The sequence below is a fragment of the Schistocerca americana genome, chromosome 6 (assembly GCF_021461395.2).
Source record: "Schistocerca americana isolate TAMUIC-IGC-003095 chromosome 6, iqSchAmer2.1, whole genome shotgun sequence".
NCBI lineage: Eukaryota > Metazoa > Arthropoda > Insecta > Orthoptera > Acrididae > Schistocerca > Schistocerca americana.
Window position 1 is genome coordinate 333,643,352 of NC_060124.1, and position 16,375 is coordinate 333,659,726.

General features: G+C 39.1%; 1 protein-coding gene across 1 annotated transcript in view; it reads left to right on the top strand.

The window, feature by feature from the left end:
- Positions 1-16,099, top strand: part of LOC124619589 (acylphosphatase-2) — a 184,066-nt gene extending 167,967 nt beyond the window's left edge. Inside the window, exon 3 of the mRNA XM_047146090.1 lies at positions 15,624-16,099. Within this exon, the coding sequence (XP_047002046.1) occupies positions 15,624-15,738 (115 nt within the window). The 3' untranslated portion in view covers positions 15,739-16,099. The remainder of the gene's footprint in view (positions 1-15,623) is intronic.
- The last annotated feature ends 276 nt before the right edge of the window (positions 16,100-16,375 follow it).

Sequence of the window (16,375 nt, forward strand, 5' to 3'; positions counted from 1 at the left end):
CCATCAAGAGCAATAGTAATGTCCCTGGTTCCACCAATATTTACAGTATCGTCTACTGCACATTTCACAGATGCTTTAGACACAACTGTCACGGCACCTAAAAAGTATTTTTATGTACTTGCTGAACCTACTGGGAGTAAGGTCCATCAAACCACAAAACGTTTGAGCAGCCTTTTTTCCTTTTTGTTTGCATACATTGCATACACTAACTTCTAATTCACATAACATGAATTATGCACAATGTTCAAAATCGTTTTCGAGGTAGGTTTGTTTCAGGTTGTACACAGAACAATTAATTTTGACGCTAAACCCTTTCTGCTACTTTGTTGTTCAGTTATTTCCAGATAGCCTACACCATCACATTGTTTACATTTGCCACTTCCTTTATTAAAGAAGATGAGATGCCCAATTCAACAACAAATCCACTACAAACAGCGACATTGTTAACACAAAAATTTGAATCGCCAGGGGTCCCGCCATGTGGGAGTTTCTTCCCTGAAGAACTGATACATAGGTTACTTTCAACAATGTGGCTTGATTTTTTTTGTGAACTGGTTACCACGGAATTTGCTTTTATTGAATTTCTTGATGCATAGCATACTTCGTATTTATTGCACACTAAAGGATGTTTACTTCCACAAATATATGTAGCGCTTGAGCAACAAACATTCAGTAACACATGGACCAACTTCTTCAGCGAAACAAAAGCAAATACTAGCAAAGATAATCCTTTACAGACACTATAAACCTGCACTGTTACCAACATATACGTATAATCGCTAGAAACAAAGCTCACAGTTATTTTCGAAATAATACTGGTTTCTGTAACAGAAAAAAAGGTGGCGTGATGGCATACATGACTGTAACTTTAAAATTTGGTATTATAGTGTTTATTAAAGTCATAAAAAATTCGACTTTTCCACCATTTATAAGTACCCTGTATCCTACGTGAGGTATAAGGACCTATAATGACAGCTGATTCTGCGCAACTATTAGCAGCCGAAAGGAATTGGCTTTCGAAAGGGAACTGCAAATGTTTGATAACAAGGCGACAAGTCAACTAAATCCTCCACAGGTAAATATGTCTGTTGTGTCATACACGGCATTAGTGACAGTACGTGTATCATATGATAGGAATCTGTGTGTGTGTGTGTGTGTGTGTGTGTGTGTGTGTGTGTGTGTGTTTTATTTTATGTACTTATTTTTATTTATTTATTTCATTCATGTTCTGTAGTCCCATTAGCGATAAATCGCTTGGATGTAGGACGTGTCATTTACATAGATTTGAGACATTTGCTTATAATAATAGGTTGTACAATGAATAATATATTACATAGAAAAAATGTTTACAAGAATTGTTTTTGTAAAAAGTTACAAATTATATTGAACAGACTTACAATAGGTCAAAATCAATTCACATATATAAATTCGTCCAGTGAGTTAATGGTTTTACTTAGAAGATATTGTTTAAGATGATCTTTAAAAGTAGGTGGATCAGTAACTGACATTTTTATTGCCTGAGGGAGAGCATTAAATATTTTTATACAAGAGTAGTGTACTCCTTTTTGTACCATACTTCGATTCTTTTGTTCAAGATGTAGATAATTTTTTTTTAGCCTAGTGTCATAGTTACGATACATGCTATTCTTTTAAAAAAGGGAATGCTTTTTACACAAGAAACACTAGAGAGAAAATGTACTGAGATACTGTTGTGAGTATTCTCAGCTCTTGGAAGAGTTTCCTGCAGGAATGACTGTAATTGACACCACACAGAATCCTAATGACTCTTTTCTGGGCTATGAGGATTTTATTTGCCTTTGGCTGGTTTCCCCAGAATATAATTCTATAGGCCATCAGGGTATGAAAATAACCAAAATAGGCAGCTTTCGAACTATTTAAGTCACGGAATGAAGTAATCGCACAAATAGCGTAAATTGCTGAGCTTAGTTTTTTTTTATATAGGTAAGGAATGTGTAAGGCCCAGTTAAGATTGCTATTAACAAGTAGACCAAGGAACTTTGTTGACTCCACTCTTGCTAAATTTCCATCATTGTATTTAACATTAATCTCACCTTCAATATTTTGGCTTGTGTGGAATTGAATCAATTGAGTTTTTTCAATATTTAGTGATAATCCATTCGAGGTAAACCAGTTAAAGGTCTCCTGAAAAATTGCATTTACAGTGATCTCAAGATTAGTATTTCTTGAATTGTCTACCAGAATAGTGGTGTCATCGGCAAACGAAGTAAATTTTACCTTAGCCCTTGTACACATTGGAAGGTCATTTATTAAAATAAGGAAAATTAGAGGACCCAGAATAGAGCCCTGTGGGACTCCACAGTTTATTGTGCCCCAAGAAGAGGACACTGGTTCCCCATTAGTGTCGTTTACCATGACTTTTTATTTCCAGTCCTTTAAATATGAGGCAAATCACATCCCTGCTTATCCAGTTAACCCATAAAATTCTGCCTTTCTCAGAAAAATCTCATGGTTCACGCAGTCGAATGCCTTAGGAAGGTCACAAAAAATTCCAGTTGGAGACATTTTATTATTAATGTTTGATTCAAGAATTGCGTTGGTGAAAGAATATATTGCATCTTCTGTTGAGATGTTTTTCTGGAAACCGAATTGACTTTTATTGAGAATATTGTATTTACTAAGATGTTCAAGAATCCTTCTGTGTACAAGTTTCTCTAGAATCTTGGAGAAACAAGTTAAGAGTGGCTGGTATGGCTCTAGTACTTGTTCTTTGCAGTTCTTAGATGGAAGACAGCTTCAAAGTAGCACATAAATTTGTTTATAAATCGGTTAAATTAGTCATTCACTTTCAGTGCTCTATAAATTGGACTCAGTCAATGAGTTGAAGATAACTGTTGAAGATCATGAGATTTTCATTATTAATTACCCTAAATGACCTTTTACAGAGAGAGAGAGAGAGAGAGAGAGAGAGAGAGAGAGAGACAGAGAGAGAGAGAGAGAGAGAGAGAGATTTTGGTGTTCCTGTTTCGTATGAATGTGATCATTCCCAAAGAAATGATGAAAATGTAAGTTTGTCACGCAAGCTGCAAAAAATAAATGTAACAGTTTCACAATCACACAGTTTCTCTGTGTTCTATCAAAATATATGTTTTTAACATTTCTTAAGTTGCGTTCCGTTTTGGAAGTTTTGACTCTAATTTCTTTGTTGTTACATAATTCACTTTCTTATTGTTTTCATTTCTGTGTGATGACTATGTGGTATCTCCTCACCTGCTCTCACTATTCATCACGTTAACTTGCGGCGGTACCGTATTCTTACCACATGACTCGCATTCTACAAACAGTGTATAATATAACAACTGTCAAGACTACAGAAAGAGAACAGACATTTCAATGGCCAGACGGACAGTTCATAATACTGGGGAATAAAATAAAAACAAGTGGTGTAAGAAATTTTTGAAAACGGCGCCTCCACTTCAACACCATGACCACTTAACTACGACGGCGCACCTGTTTATCTGCGCTGAATACTGCACTTGTTAAGCTTGGTCGTTCACTATTTCTAGTTTGCTTTTTTTATAGTTCAGTACACATTCTTCCTGTTTCCATGCTTGATCTGCGTTCAGTTTTTCGCGGACTATCCACTGGGCCACCTTACCACTAAATCTGAGGGGGGTGCGATGCAGAGTTTCCCTTGTTAGAAGAATTTCGGACTCATAAGAGCAGACACTAATGTCAATGTTTTAAATTTTACTGGCACTTTGTGTGATGTATACTGTAGTGTAACACTCACACATGAGATGTGAAAGCTTAGCTTCTCTTGTAGCTACACTATGTACATTTATATATGAGTGCAGGCTTTCTCGGGGAATTTCACACATTAAGTCTTCACGAGTAGTCAGCCGAGTAGCGTCGTCGTCTCGTAGCCTAAAGACGCATTCCATCGAAACTTTGCTACGAGACGACGACGCCACTCGGCTGACAACCGGTGAAGTCTTCATGTAACTATAAACATTAATTTAAACCATTAACTTTTCCTATAGTGACTGGCTGACTACATCACGTGTCCTATGCTCATATATATACAGGGTGGTCCATTGATCGTGACCGGGCCAAATATCTCACGAAATAAGCGTCAAACGAAAAAAACTACAGACAACGAAACTTGTCTAGCTTGAAGGGGAAACCAGATGGCACTATGGTTGGCCCGCTAGATGGTGCTGCCATAGGTCAAACGGATATCAACTGCGTTTTTTTTAATAGGAGCCCCCATTTTTTATTACATATTCGTGTAGTACGTAAAGAAATATGAATGTTTTAGTTCGACCACTTTTTTCACTTTGTGTTAGATGGCGCTGTAATAGTCACAGACATATGGCTCACAATTTTAAACGAACAGTTGGTGACACGTAGGGTTGTTAAATTAAAATACAGAACGTAGGCAAGTTTGAACATTTTATTTCGGTTGTTCCAATGTGATACATGTACCTTTGTGTACTTATCATTTCTGAGAACGCATGCTGTTACAGCGTGATTATCTGTAAATACCACATTAATGCAATAAATGCTCAAAATGATGTCCGTCAACCTCAATGCATTTGGCGATACGTGTAACAACATTCCTCTAAACAGCGAGTAGTTCGCCTTCTGTAATGTTCGCACATGCACTGACAATGCGCTGACGCATGTTGTCAGGCGTTGTCGGTGGATCACGATAGCAAATATTCTTCACCTTTCCCCATAGAGAGAAATCCGGGGACGTCAGATCCGGTAAACGTGCGAGCCATGCTTCGACGACCAATCCACCTGTCATGAAATATGTCATTCAATACCGCTTCAATGTCACGCGAGCTACGTGCCAGACATCCATCATGTTGGAAGTACATCGCCATTCTGTCATGCCGTGAAACATCTTGTAGTAACATCGATAGAACATTACGTAGGAAATCAGCATACATTGCACCATATAGATTGCCATCGATAAAATGGGGGCCAATTATCCTTCCTCCCATAATGCCGCACCATACATTAACCCGCCAAGGTCGTTGATGTTCCACTTGTCGCAGCCATCGTGGATTTTCCGTTGCCTGATAGTGAATATTATGCCGGTTTACGTTACCGCTGTTGGTGAATGATGCTTCGTCGCTAAATAGAACGCGTGCAAAAAAATCTGTCATCGTCCCGTAATTTCCTCTTGTGCCCAGTGGCAGAACTGTACACGACGTTCAAAGTCGTTGCCATGCAATTCCTGGTGCATAGAAATATGGTACGGGTGCAATCGATGCTGATGTAACATTTTCAACACCGACGTTTTTGAGATTCCCGATTCTCGCGCAATTTGTTTGCTACTGATGTGCGGATTAGCTGCGACAGCAGTTAAAACACCTACTTGGGCATCAACATTTGTTGCAGGTCGTGGTTGACGTTTCACATGTGGCTGAACACTTCCTGTTTCCTTAAATAACGGAACTATCCGGCGAAGGTCCGGACACTTGGATGATGTCGTCCAGGATACCGAGCAGCATACATAGCACACGCCCGTTGGGCATTTTGATCACAATAGCCACACATCAACACGATATCGACCTTTTCCGCAATTGGTAAACGGTCCATTTTAACATGGGTAATGTATCACGAAGCAAATACCGTCCGCACTGGCGGAATGTTACGTGATACCACGTACTTATACGTTTGTGACTATTACAGCGCCATCTATCACAAAGCGAAAAAAATGGTCCAACTAAAACATTCATATTTCTTTACGTACTACACGAATATGTAATAAAAAATGGGGGTTCCTATTTTAAAAAACGCAGTTGACATCCGTTTGACCTATGGCACCTCCATCTAACGGGCCAACCATAGCGTCATCTGGTTTCCCCCATCAAGCTAACGAGTTTCGTTCGTGTAGTTTTTCCATTTCATGCTTATTTCGTGAGATATTAGGCCCTGTCACTATCAATGGACCACCCTGTATATATCCTGTCATCGGATGGCAAGATCACGTGACATGAGCTATGATCGGCTTACAAAAGGGCATTGCAATCTCGATTTCAAAGCTTCAGAAACGAAGGTGCTGTGTTTGGTGGAATTCAAATTTATACTTTCGTAACTACGAAAATATGGAGCCGACATGTTGCTACACATCAAAGACCTTTCATTGGGTTTGGTTTTCTAAAGCGCCGGGAAGTTTTACGCCAGTGTATAAAACGTTAACCATTCCAAGGATCGATAAGTTTTACCGTTCCGTGGGAAAGTATACTGTACTGTCATTTAACATGGAAAAGTGTATTTTCACCCAGGAAAAGTGAATTTTTTAACTGGCAAAATTCCAGAAATGTTTTCCCTTCTCCATGTATACACCATGACTTGATATCTCTCATGTCTGTTTTTATAAATTATGCAGTGATGATACTGTAAAATGGTTTCCAGGTTTGCCAAAGTGAAAATACCCTGAAAACATCGAATTTGGAGCTATCACATGCAGCAGAAAATTAACAATTTATAAAGCTTTATTTTTTGAGGAAGAAATTATCTTGTTTTTACTTTCTTGTACCGTTAAGTTTAATCTTTGTATATTGTTAGGGAAACTAAAATATTGACATGTGGAAAAATCGGGTCTACTGCCGGATGTTTGTGTCGCTCTGGCACAACATTTCGGCCACGTAACTCGTTGCCTTCTTCAGGTGCTACCTAAGACTGCCGTGTTGGAGGATCTTGTCCAGTATTTATGCCCAGAGGGCGCTGGGTGCTCTCTTTGCTGTTCGGAACGCCACATGCGGGTCCAGCCCCAGACAACTGCCACGACCACAGATGGTGGACGAGCCGGGCGCGGACGTCCGTGGGAGCACCAGGGAGGGGTTAAAACCTCAGGAGCAGCACCTGGCGGGCGCGGACCGTCAATGGAACGCCCGACACAGGACAGGCCTCAGAGAGCTGCCACAGATGGCGCCCAAGTCGGGCGCGGACGTCCGAGGGAACACCGGGGAAGAGACAACACATTACAAGCAGCGCCAGGCGGGCGCGGACAGCAAAGAGAGCACCCAGCGCCCTCTGGGCATAAATACTGGACAAGATCCTCCAACGCGGCAGTCTCAGGTAGCACCTGGAGAAGGCAACGAGTTACGTGGCCGAAATATTGTGCCAGAGCGACACAAACAACCGGCAGTAGACCCGAATTTTCCACATGTCAAGATCTCGCCAGGAAAGCCTGAAGAGTTACAACTAAAATATTAATTACACAGACTTTTTGACAAAGTCATAGGTACAGGTTTTATATCGGGGCTATTAGAAATTTTAAAATGAGCTCAATCGTTTTAACATAATAAGTCACACTGTCATATACAATACAGAGTGGTCAGAATAGCTCATAATGATGTTGCACGGGAGATTGTGCTGAGAAATAACTGTTAAGAAAAAAAAAACTGATACGCTACAAGCATTGAAATTAGCCAGTTAGTTCATTTCACGTGCAGATGCAAGCTATTGCATGCGCCAAAATGCAGACACATCTTTGGATCCATGAGTTACCAGTTGTGATCAAAAGCCATGTGGTTCGGCTTGAGGAAATCAAATGAAGACCAAGTTTAGCTACACTGTCTCTGGAGGGCAGTTGAATTTGCATGCACGACGACCTGATTGGCTAATTTCAGTGTTAAATGACTTTGAAACAGAGCAACACATCATTTTCTTCCTTAACAGTTATTTCTCAGCACAACCTCCCCTGTAACACCCTTACAAGTTATTCCGACTGTTTCCGCCCACCCTGTATAAATGTTATCTGCAGATGAAAATCACTGTGTGTATGCATTCAAATGATTGACTCTCGACACACACTCACATTACTGAATTTACAAGCATTTAACACTTGTCTCGTAAATACAGATCAATAAATTAGCCCAACATTATAGTCACTTTATTACACCAAGTTTCAACACTAAGTGGCTTTTACTAGAATGATAACTACAGGTACAAGTTTGAATGGCATTCACTGATGAACATTACCTTTTCCTTCTTTTAATCTCCCTGTATGTTCTTTCTGCTGGTTGCCTTCTAATAGAGATCAGCTCCTAACTTAAGAAAATGCAGAGAGAGAGGTTTTGACAAGTTATACTGCCATCTTGAGGTGGTTTGAGCTCTTCTGTCCGTGTCAGCTAACACACAGATTTGTTTTTGGAGAAGATCCGCCTTGGGCAAAATACAGTGGGGGATAAAAAGAAAAATTGTGCTTTGCTCAAGGCAGATCCTCTCCAAAAACAAATCTACTTAGACCACTAGATTCGGATCATCTACATACATAGAACACTGTGCCACTCTATGTTGTCCATGGTGATAGTCATGGATATATCGTTCCAAAGTGTGTCCATGACTAAAGGATTATGCACTACATACAGTGGCAAAATGTTCTATGTATTTGGATGAAACCACCAATGTGTGTGCTGTGATTAGAATAATCTTGTCTTCGTGATCTCTCTGGGAGCAATACATGTATGTCCATATTTAGGACTTCTAATGCCCCAAGGCCAAAAATATCTCTACTGTCTGTCCCATCCCCTCCCTGCCGAGACTTGAAATACAGATATTTATTAAAGTTTTCCTAACAAATGGGAATGTTTATCTACCTGTTTAATATTGATCTGCAAATGTTCTTTTATTATTTACTTTTTAGAAGGTACCAACGTGCACAAAATAATGTTCCCCAACTTTCTGAATACGGAGCACAAAATAATCTCTATTAATAGTTTCACTATGATTCTTCAGTTTCATATCTGTTGATCAAACAGTCGATAGGTGCACTGCCAGTCCGTAGTGTCCATCGGGCTCAACATTTCGGCGATTAGACATGTGACCATTGTCTGGTACTCTACCTAACTAATCTCCTAAGGGCATGCAGAAGACTTTATATTCCGCCCACTGCAAGCTGTTCCCTCCATGTCAACAGTTATGGAGACGCTAGCATCGGCATATGTGGCAACATTAATGCTGCTGCTCTGTCAGCCCTTTGGCTATAAATCCGTGCAAGACTTTGGAACCAGCACTGGATCTAATTAAGAAGAGGGTCAATAAACACATCAATCTGGTGACCAGGGCGAACAGAGGAACTACATCAATGCTACAACAGACACCAATGCAAATGTCTCCACGACTACCGACACGTAGGTAATGGCTTGCAGTGGGAGGGTATATAAAATGACCACACGCCAGCTGTCTCTCATAGAAGATTGTGCCCACATCAGGGCAACAAAATAGGTGGCAAAACCAGCAGTTCTGACCAGTTTTTGTAGGCTTTACTTGGTTGTAAGGTGAAAACCGTAACTGTCTCCACAAGTTTCTCCAAATAAATTCCCAATTTGGGGACATAAGTCCCCATCCTCTTACCCAAGGCATCAGTGATCAAGCAAAATGAACGTGCAAAACAGCATAAAATTTCCTCTACCATGGCTGCAATCAGCCCACCTTTCTCCATAAGGAGGAGAGGGGACCACAGAGCTCAGTTGGTCAGTGCACCTGATCATAGGAGCATGAATGATCACCGAAGTATTATGCCCACTGGACACTAGGGACTGGCAGTACAGTTAAGACTGTTCAATCAATAATTTCGTTGTTTACCAGCTTTCTCTGAAGAAATGTGCTAGTACAGTCTTTTGTGGTATCATCTTCAAACTGATGTTTTGACTTTGAAAACTCACTTTTTTATTTTGTTGCATCCAATTCACTGCAATCGGTCTTCCACAATTTCACATGGGGAAGGTGCTTGTTCCCTACTTGCATTTCTTGAGGATTTTTTAAAAACATCAAGATGCACAAGTTTCTTCAGTGCTTCTTCTGGTACTTTCCTTTGGCCAGATATCAAGACCAAGCCCCACTCAGCCACTTTCTTCAGTGATCGAAACACAGCAAATCAACATCCATTAGCAGCAGAGTAGGAATTATATCTGAAGTCAGTGCCAACTGAGTTAACAAACTAAAGCGAATTGTATTAAGTAATCTATATGAAAATGATACAGAGGGCACCTGCTATTACATGTAGCTGCATGCGCGAAGTAAGAAAAGTTAACAGAAAGGTGATGGTAAGATAACTCATATTCAACTGATAGAAGTTGAAAAAATTCTATTAATCAAACATGCTTGAAAGTTTAAAAAATATATTGTTTTGTTTATGAACCAGAAAAAAGTGCACAAATATTTTTCATTAAGTTAACAAAACCATGTCAGTGTTGACCTACCTTAACGCCATTTTAACCACACTATAACAATTATCCGGCAAAAATGAAACATGGCCCTGGATACATATGTCAGACCGATATCAAATAGGACTACAGATGACACTGAATGGATAAAAAGGAGGGCAAGGTCACAGGTTTGTTTGAACTATGGGAGGGTGTCATGCAGATGCTGACAGATGCATACTGTCATCTGAAAATCTACTCAGAAAGTTTCTAGAAGACGTGATGAATTTAGAAATATTTTACAACTCCCTATTTATCACTCCCAAATGCATCACAAAGACAAGATTAGACTAATTACAGCATGCACAGATGCATATAAGTGATCATTCTTCATGCAGTGCGTAAGTGAATGGAAAGAGAGAAAGCTCTAATTAATGGTACAATGAGACATACCCTCTGCCTTGCATTTAAAAGTGGTATGCAGAATGTATATGTATATGTAGGGGTTTCTAATAGATTTCTGGATTCATCACATAAAGCTGGTTCTAGAAAATTTCTTAGCAAGCTTCCACAGGATAGTTTGCATCTACAAGCATCAGCCAATTCAGGTCTTTCAGCATCTTCAGGACACTCTCCAATGGGTTGAAGAAACCTTTGACAATTCGTATGCCTTTCTTTGTATCAGTTCAGTGCCCCCTGTTAGTTCTGGTTTGTCCAGATCCCACAAACTTGAATAGTATTCTAGGATGCAAGATATGACTGAATGTTTATGCAGCTACTTCCACACAGTACTTCATTATAGAGAGCTGCATTATCTGCAAAATGTCTGAGGTTATTAATGTACTATAAGGACAGCAACAGATACACTTCCTTGAGGCACACCTGAAGTTACTTCAACATCTGTCAATGACTCTCCATCCAAAATAAGATCCTGTGTGGTCTCCAACATGGTATTGTCTCTCCAGTCACAAATCTGGGTTGATACTCCATATGAATACACTACCAAGAATAAGTGTATGGTGATACTACCTTTTGGAACTCGAGGACCACTACATCTATCCGATTGCCTTGATTCATGGGCTTCAGGTTGTTATGTGAGAAAAGTGTGAGTCGGTTTTCACATGACTGATGTGCTGGTTAACATGGAGGAGGTTATTCTGTTCCGGGTACCTCATTATATTTGACCTCAGATTCTGTTCTAAGATTCTACAACAACTGGATGTCAAGGATAGTGAACAGAAGATTTGTGGATCACTTCAGCTGCCCATCTTGTCACTGGACATAATTATTTGGTTGAGAGATCTTCGGTATGTTATGTACTGTAATTAGATACGCAAAAAATGTACTCACCAAGTGGCGGCACGAGAACACACTTGACAAATGTATTATTTACATAAACTTTCGGAGCCAGTGGCTCCTCTTCCTGGCAGAAGGCTTGAAGGGGAAAGAGAGGGATGAAGGAAAAGAACTGGTGATGTTTAGGGAAATGGGTAGAGTTCGGAGAAGTGCACTGTATGTGATAGAGGTGGGAGGGAAATAGTGAAAAGTTGACAGGCCAGAAAATGAAAGATGTAGGTGGCAAGAACCCTGGGGGAAGAATCCAGATGACACATGTGCATGCTCTGCAATAGGATTTTGTGTTTTGCCATTATATTAGTGTATCTGTGCCCATTCATGCTAACTGACAACTTGGTGGTAGTGTAAAAGGCTGAAGAGTTTTTACATAACAGCAAGTATATGACACGTTGTTTCACAGGTGACTCTCTCTTTCATGGTCTATGTTTTTCCAGTTACAGGGCTGGTATAGATGGTGGTAGAAGGGTGAATAGGACAAGTCTTTGGTGCGGACGGTCACAGGGGGAGCCATAGCATAGGGAGAATGGTGCCGAAGGAGCACACAGGGTCTGACATGGATACTGTAGTGGTTGAGAGGGCGACAAAAAACTGTTCTACGTGTGGTGGGCAAAGTCTCAGATAGAATGAACCCCATTTCAGGGAAAGGTTTTAGCAAGTCATAGCCAGGTCCATGCTACTGGCTGCATGGTTTGTATATCAAAGCTGATAAATAAATGGAAAAATTATTCATTTTGCTCTCCACTTTTTCACCTAATGTGACATTCCTGCCTGAGCTTTGAATAGCCCAATTTCATCAAACTTGGCTTCTCCTATACTGTGTGATGGAAGCTGTGCTTCTCAAAGATAAAATTTCTGTTTACACCATTCTGCTACTACCTGACCAATGGCAGCATGTTCTATTACTATCTGCTTGTTGTTTGCAATGTGGTTGGCCACATTAGTTCTACAGTAACACAAGAGTGTGACGATCATCAACCTACGAAAATCATAGCAATTTCTTTCTATTAATTATGATTGAGCAGTTCTAACAACCACCCAATAGTGCTGATGTGGTTAAATAAAAATCATGAAGACAAAGAACAGTTAAAGGGATTATTATTTCATGACTGGAATTTAGGCTCTCAAACACTATATCCTTCTTAACAAAGAGTTCTAGGAAAAAAACTGCACTTTAATCATGTGCTTTTTTCTCTCTCCATGAATTCAAAATTTAGCAGCAATTTGTAACCAAACAAAGCTTCAGAGTAATGTTTTTCAATTCACATTCGTCTAATGCACTATATACTATTTTCTGACAGATATACTGTGGTAATGGTGGTGGTTGCAGTGGTGGTGGGAGCAATAATACCTGCATATAGATATATTCACTCTGTTAAGATTACACTAGACATTATAATAGTCTATCATGTGTCAGGTGACTGCCTCTTTTGTTTCAGACATGTTAAGTCGTCATTATATTAGAGCAGTCCAGTAACCAAGAAAGACCACAAACCATCTGTCTCATTAAGTGTAGCTTAAAAGTTTCTGGAAGTGTCAATTCTGAGCAAAATAGTTCCTGTGATTTAACATTCTATGCTAGTTAAGAAAGCTGGCTCTTGGCATGATCAAAACTGCATTGACCAGACATTAATGTCTTGGAAAATGGACTGTAGAAGATAGATGGAAAGTTTGTCTGCAATCCTTGATGTGGTTGCTTACAATTCCATTTAGAAAGGAGGCTCTCAACATAAACTCATCGAGGGCATATATGTCACAAGATTTTCAATCTGATATATAAAAAAAAAAAACACACATTTGGCGATAGATTTTTTAAAATTTGTACAGAACATGCTTATAATAGATTCTTCCAACTTAAATATGGCTGGCCACAGGGTTCAGTACTGTCTCCAATTCTCTACTAATACTCTTGCAACCTTAAACAATCTCACAAATATATCTATGCTGATGACATCATTCTCATTACTCAAAGAGGAAATTTCAGTGAAGTGGGGGACACACAGGCCAAAGATTTCCAGAAGATTATTACTTCTTAGAAATGGTGCCTGTGATTTGGTCTGGAAATAGCTACAAGGGTAAGCACCTGCACTTTTGTTTCAATTGTCTTTAGGTTCGTAACAAAGTCTGATGTGCTCGCCAGTCATTAAATACCACCATCATCTACATTCATGGCAGATTTCAGTACCGTCACATCAATTCACTTTGTATCCTTACGAAGTAAACATGGAAGCACTACCCTCCGTTTGCACCAAGAATAGCATTCTATTTTTTGTCTGAAAGTGCCTGAGGATCATAAATAAGCAGAAGTCTAAACACAATTTGGGGACAACATTTACTGTGGAAAATTTTTTACCTACAGACTGAATAATTCAAAAATGGCTGAGCAAGTGTGCGGGGCAATAAGATAGCAGAACGTCCATTCACACCAACTATTTACACACATTAAGAAAGTCTTGTGGCATGATTTTGAATAACAGATAAGTGACTGTCAAAGTGGCAAACCAAATGCACATTAGTTTTAGTTGTTTTTATAAAGTCTGCGCAAGATGGGTCCAAAACCAACTCACGAGTGCAAGCACAATTGTGTGAGAATGTGCTACTGGACTGTCATATTAATGAAGGTGAAATGTTTTTAAAACAAATCACTGGAGACTAAACATAGTTTCATCACTTTGAATGAGAAAGCAAATGCCAGACAATGAAAGTCAGAGTCGCTCCCATGCAGGAAAACTGATGCTCACAGTATTTTGGGATGCCAAGAGCCAGTCCGGAATATTACTTGGAAGAGGGCTCAACAGTAAATTGTCAACATAACAGTGATATATTTTGCAACGAATTGAATGCAACAGTTCTAAACAAACACCATGGTCCCGTCAAACAGCATTATGATTCCCCCTCCCTGCCATAGAACATTCACATGGCACTGCCAACACTTTTCAAGTTTTTCAGCATATGGATTTCGAGGTGTTGGAGCATCCTGCAAACATTCTCACCACCCACCATAATTCCATTTCTTTGTTGCACTTAAACATAGTGCATGAGGCCGACAATTCACCTGTGCTGAAGTAAATCGTGCATAGAAGGCTTGCTAAACCGAAAAACTTTTCTTCGGAGGATATGGAAAGCTTGCTAATGATGAACCAAGTACATTTAAAAGCTAGGTGACTATGATGAAAAATGATATTGTACATTTTTGACTGTTGTTGTAATAAATTAGAAATACGTTTTGCAGATACTTTTTGACTTATCCTCAAACATTACATGTCAGCAATACGAAGGTCAGGCTCAAGAGCAACTCGTTCTGATACACTCATATTTCCAAATACCTGGGTGTAACCTAGATTTTTAACCTACCACTACCATCCTGAAAAAGTGGCAGCTAAAGTTCAAACAGTTCCCAAACTTAACTGTTTGATAGCCAACTACACCACAAAATGAGAATCTAATCTGCAACTCGGCGCTCTACTCCTGTCCAAGGGTTCCTCATACCGAGTAGCACCCAGCCTCCTGATATCCACGACAAACACCAATGTGAGAGATCAATGGAGAGCCCGAAGCCTTCTAAGATCACTGTGTCTAGTTTTCTACTTTGTAAATACATTTGTATGTACAACATATGTTACGAATCAATTGGTAATCTATCATCAAATGAGAGAAGAGCGATACAAACAGCTCTCATAAGAAAGTCTTACATAAATGTAAAATTAGTTAAGCAAATTATTAAATCAACCACAGCTGCTCCAAATTTTTACAAAACCTCTTTTATATCACTTCTACTTAAAACTTTGATTAAGATGTTTCATGACACTTTTTTCGGTATGCACATCTGCCAGATGATAGTCATCTCAGACTAGTAACAAAAATAAAATCAGTATATAATATAGTGCCAATCAGTGGTTTTCAAGATTTCTTTCGTTAGTCCATGCAAACAAAAAAATCTTTACATGATTCAGATGCTTCTTCAAATATTATGTCATTCGTGGTATACAAATGGAGCATTAAAACAATGCTTCTTCCAATATTATGTTTGTGGTATACAAATGGAGCACTAAAATTTGCTTCTTATGTGTCAAATTCCTGACAATTCTAAACATTAAAAACCTATACTTTCTCTCATTTCAGGGTTCAATGGTTATCTAAGACTGGTAGTCCCGGAGCAAAGATTGACCGCTGTGAATTCAAAAACTGGGAGTTCCTGGCAAGACAAGATTTCAGAGGATTTAGTATCAGATTCTGAGTGTTTTAAAATCACACCAAGAAGAAAAATATGCAAAACTTCTGTTTGCATGTCTAAATTCCTTTCTTTTCACAGTGCTGATGTCTTAATTTTACATCAACAGAAACATTAATTCATGCATATTTACACGTCATCCTCCAACTTCATGCTTGACCTGAACCATTCACACCACGTACGTGTACACAAATATAAATAAAACTTTCTTGATGATTAAATCAAAAATACACACAACTTATGCAAGAAGTATCTTTACTTGCAAACATGATATGCAGAAAAGACATCAGCAGACCAATAGTACATGTAACTGCCAAATTGTACCTTAATTTTTGAGAATTAAAGTATTTTATGTGTTTTTGTTAAATGTTTCTTATATTTTGTGATTGTATGTATGTTTATGCACCACCTTTACTGATTTTGTAAGGACAGAGAAATATAAAAGATGAACACAAGCATAACTTATATTTGTGTGTTTGCACTGCTGGAAACTTCATTTCCTTGGTTCTACCATGCAGAGGAGTAACACAATACAGGTGCCTTTGCTGGAATTTACAGCTACATTCATAATCCACATGTTATGTATGGTGTCTCACTGACCTCAATTCTATGTTGAAAGATAAAGGTAAGACAATAACCCACA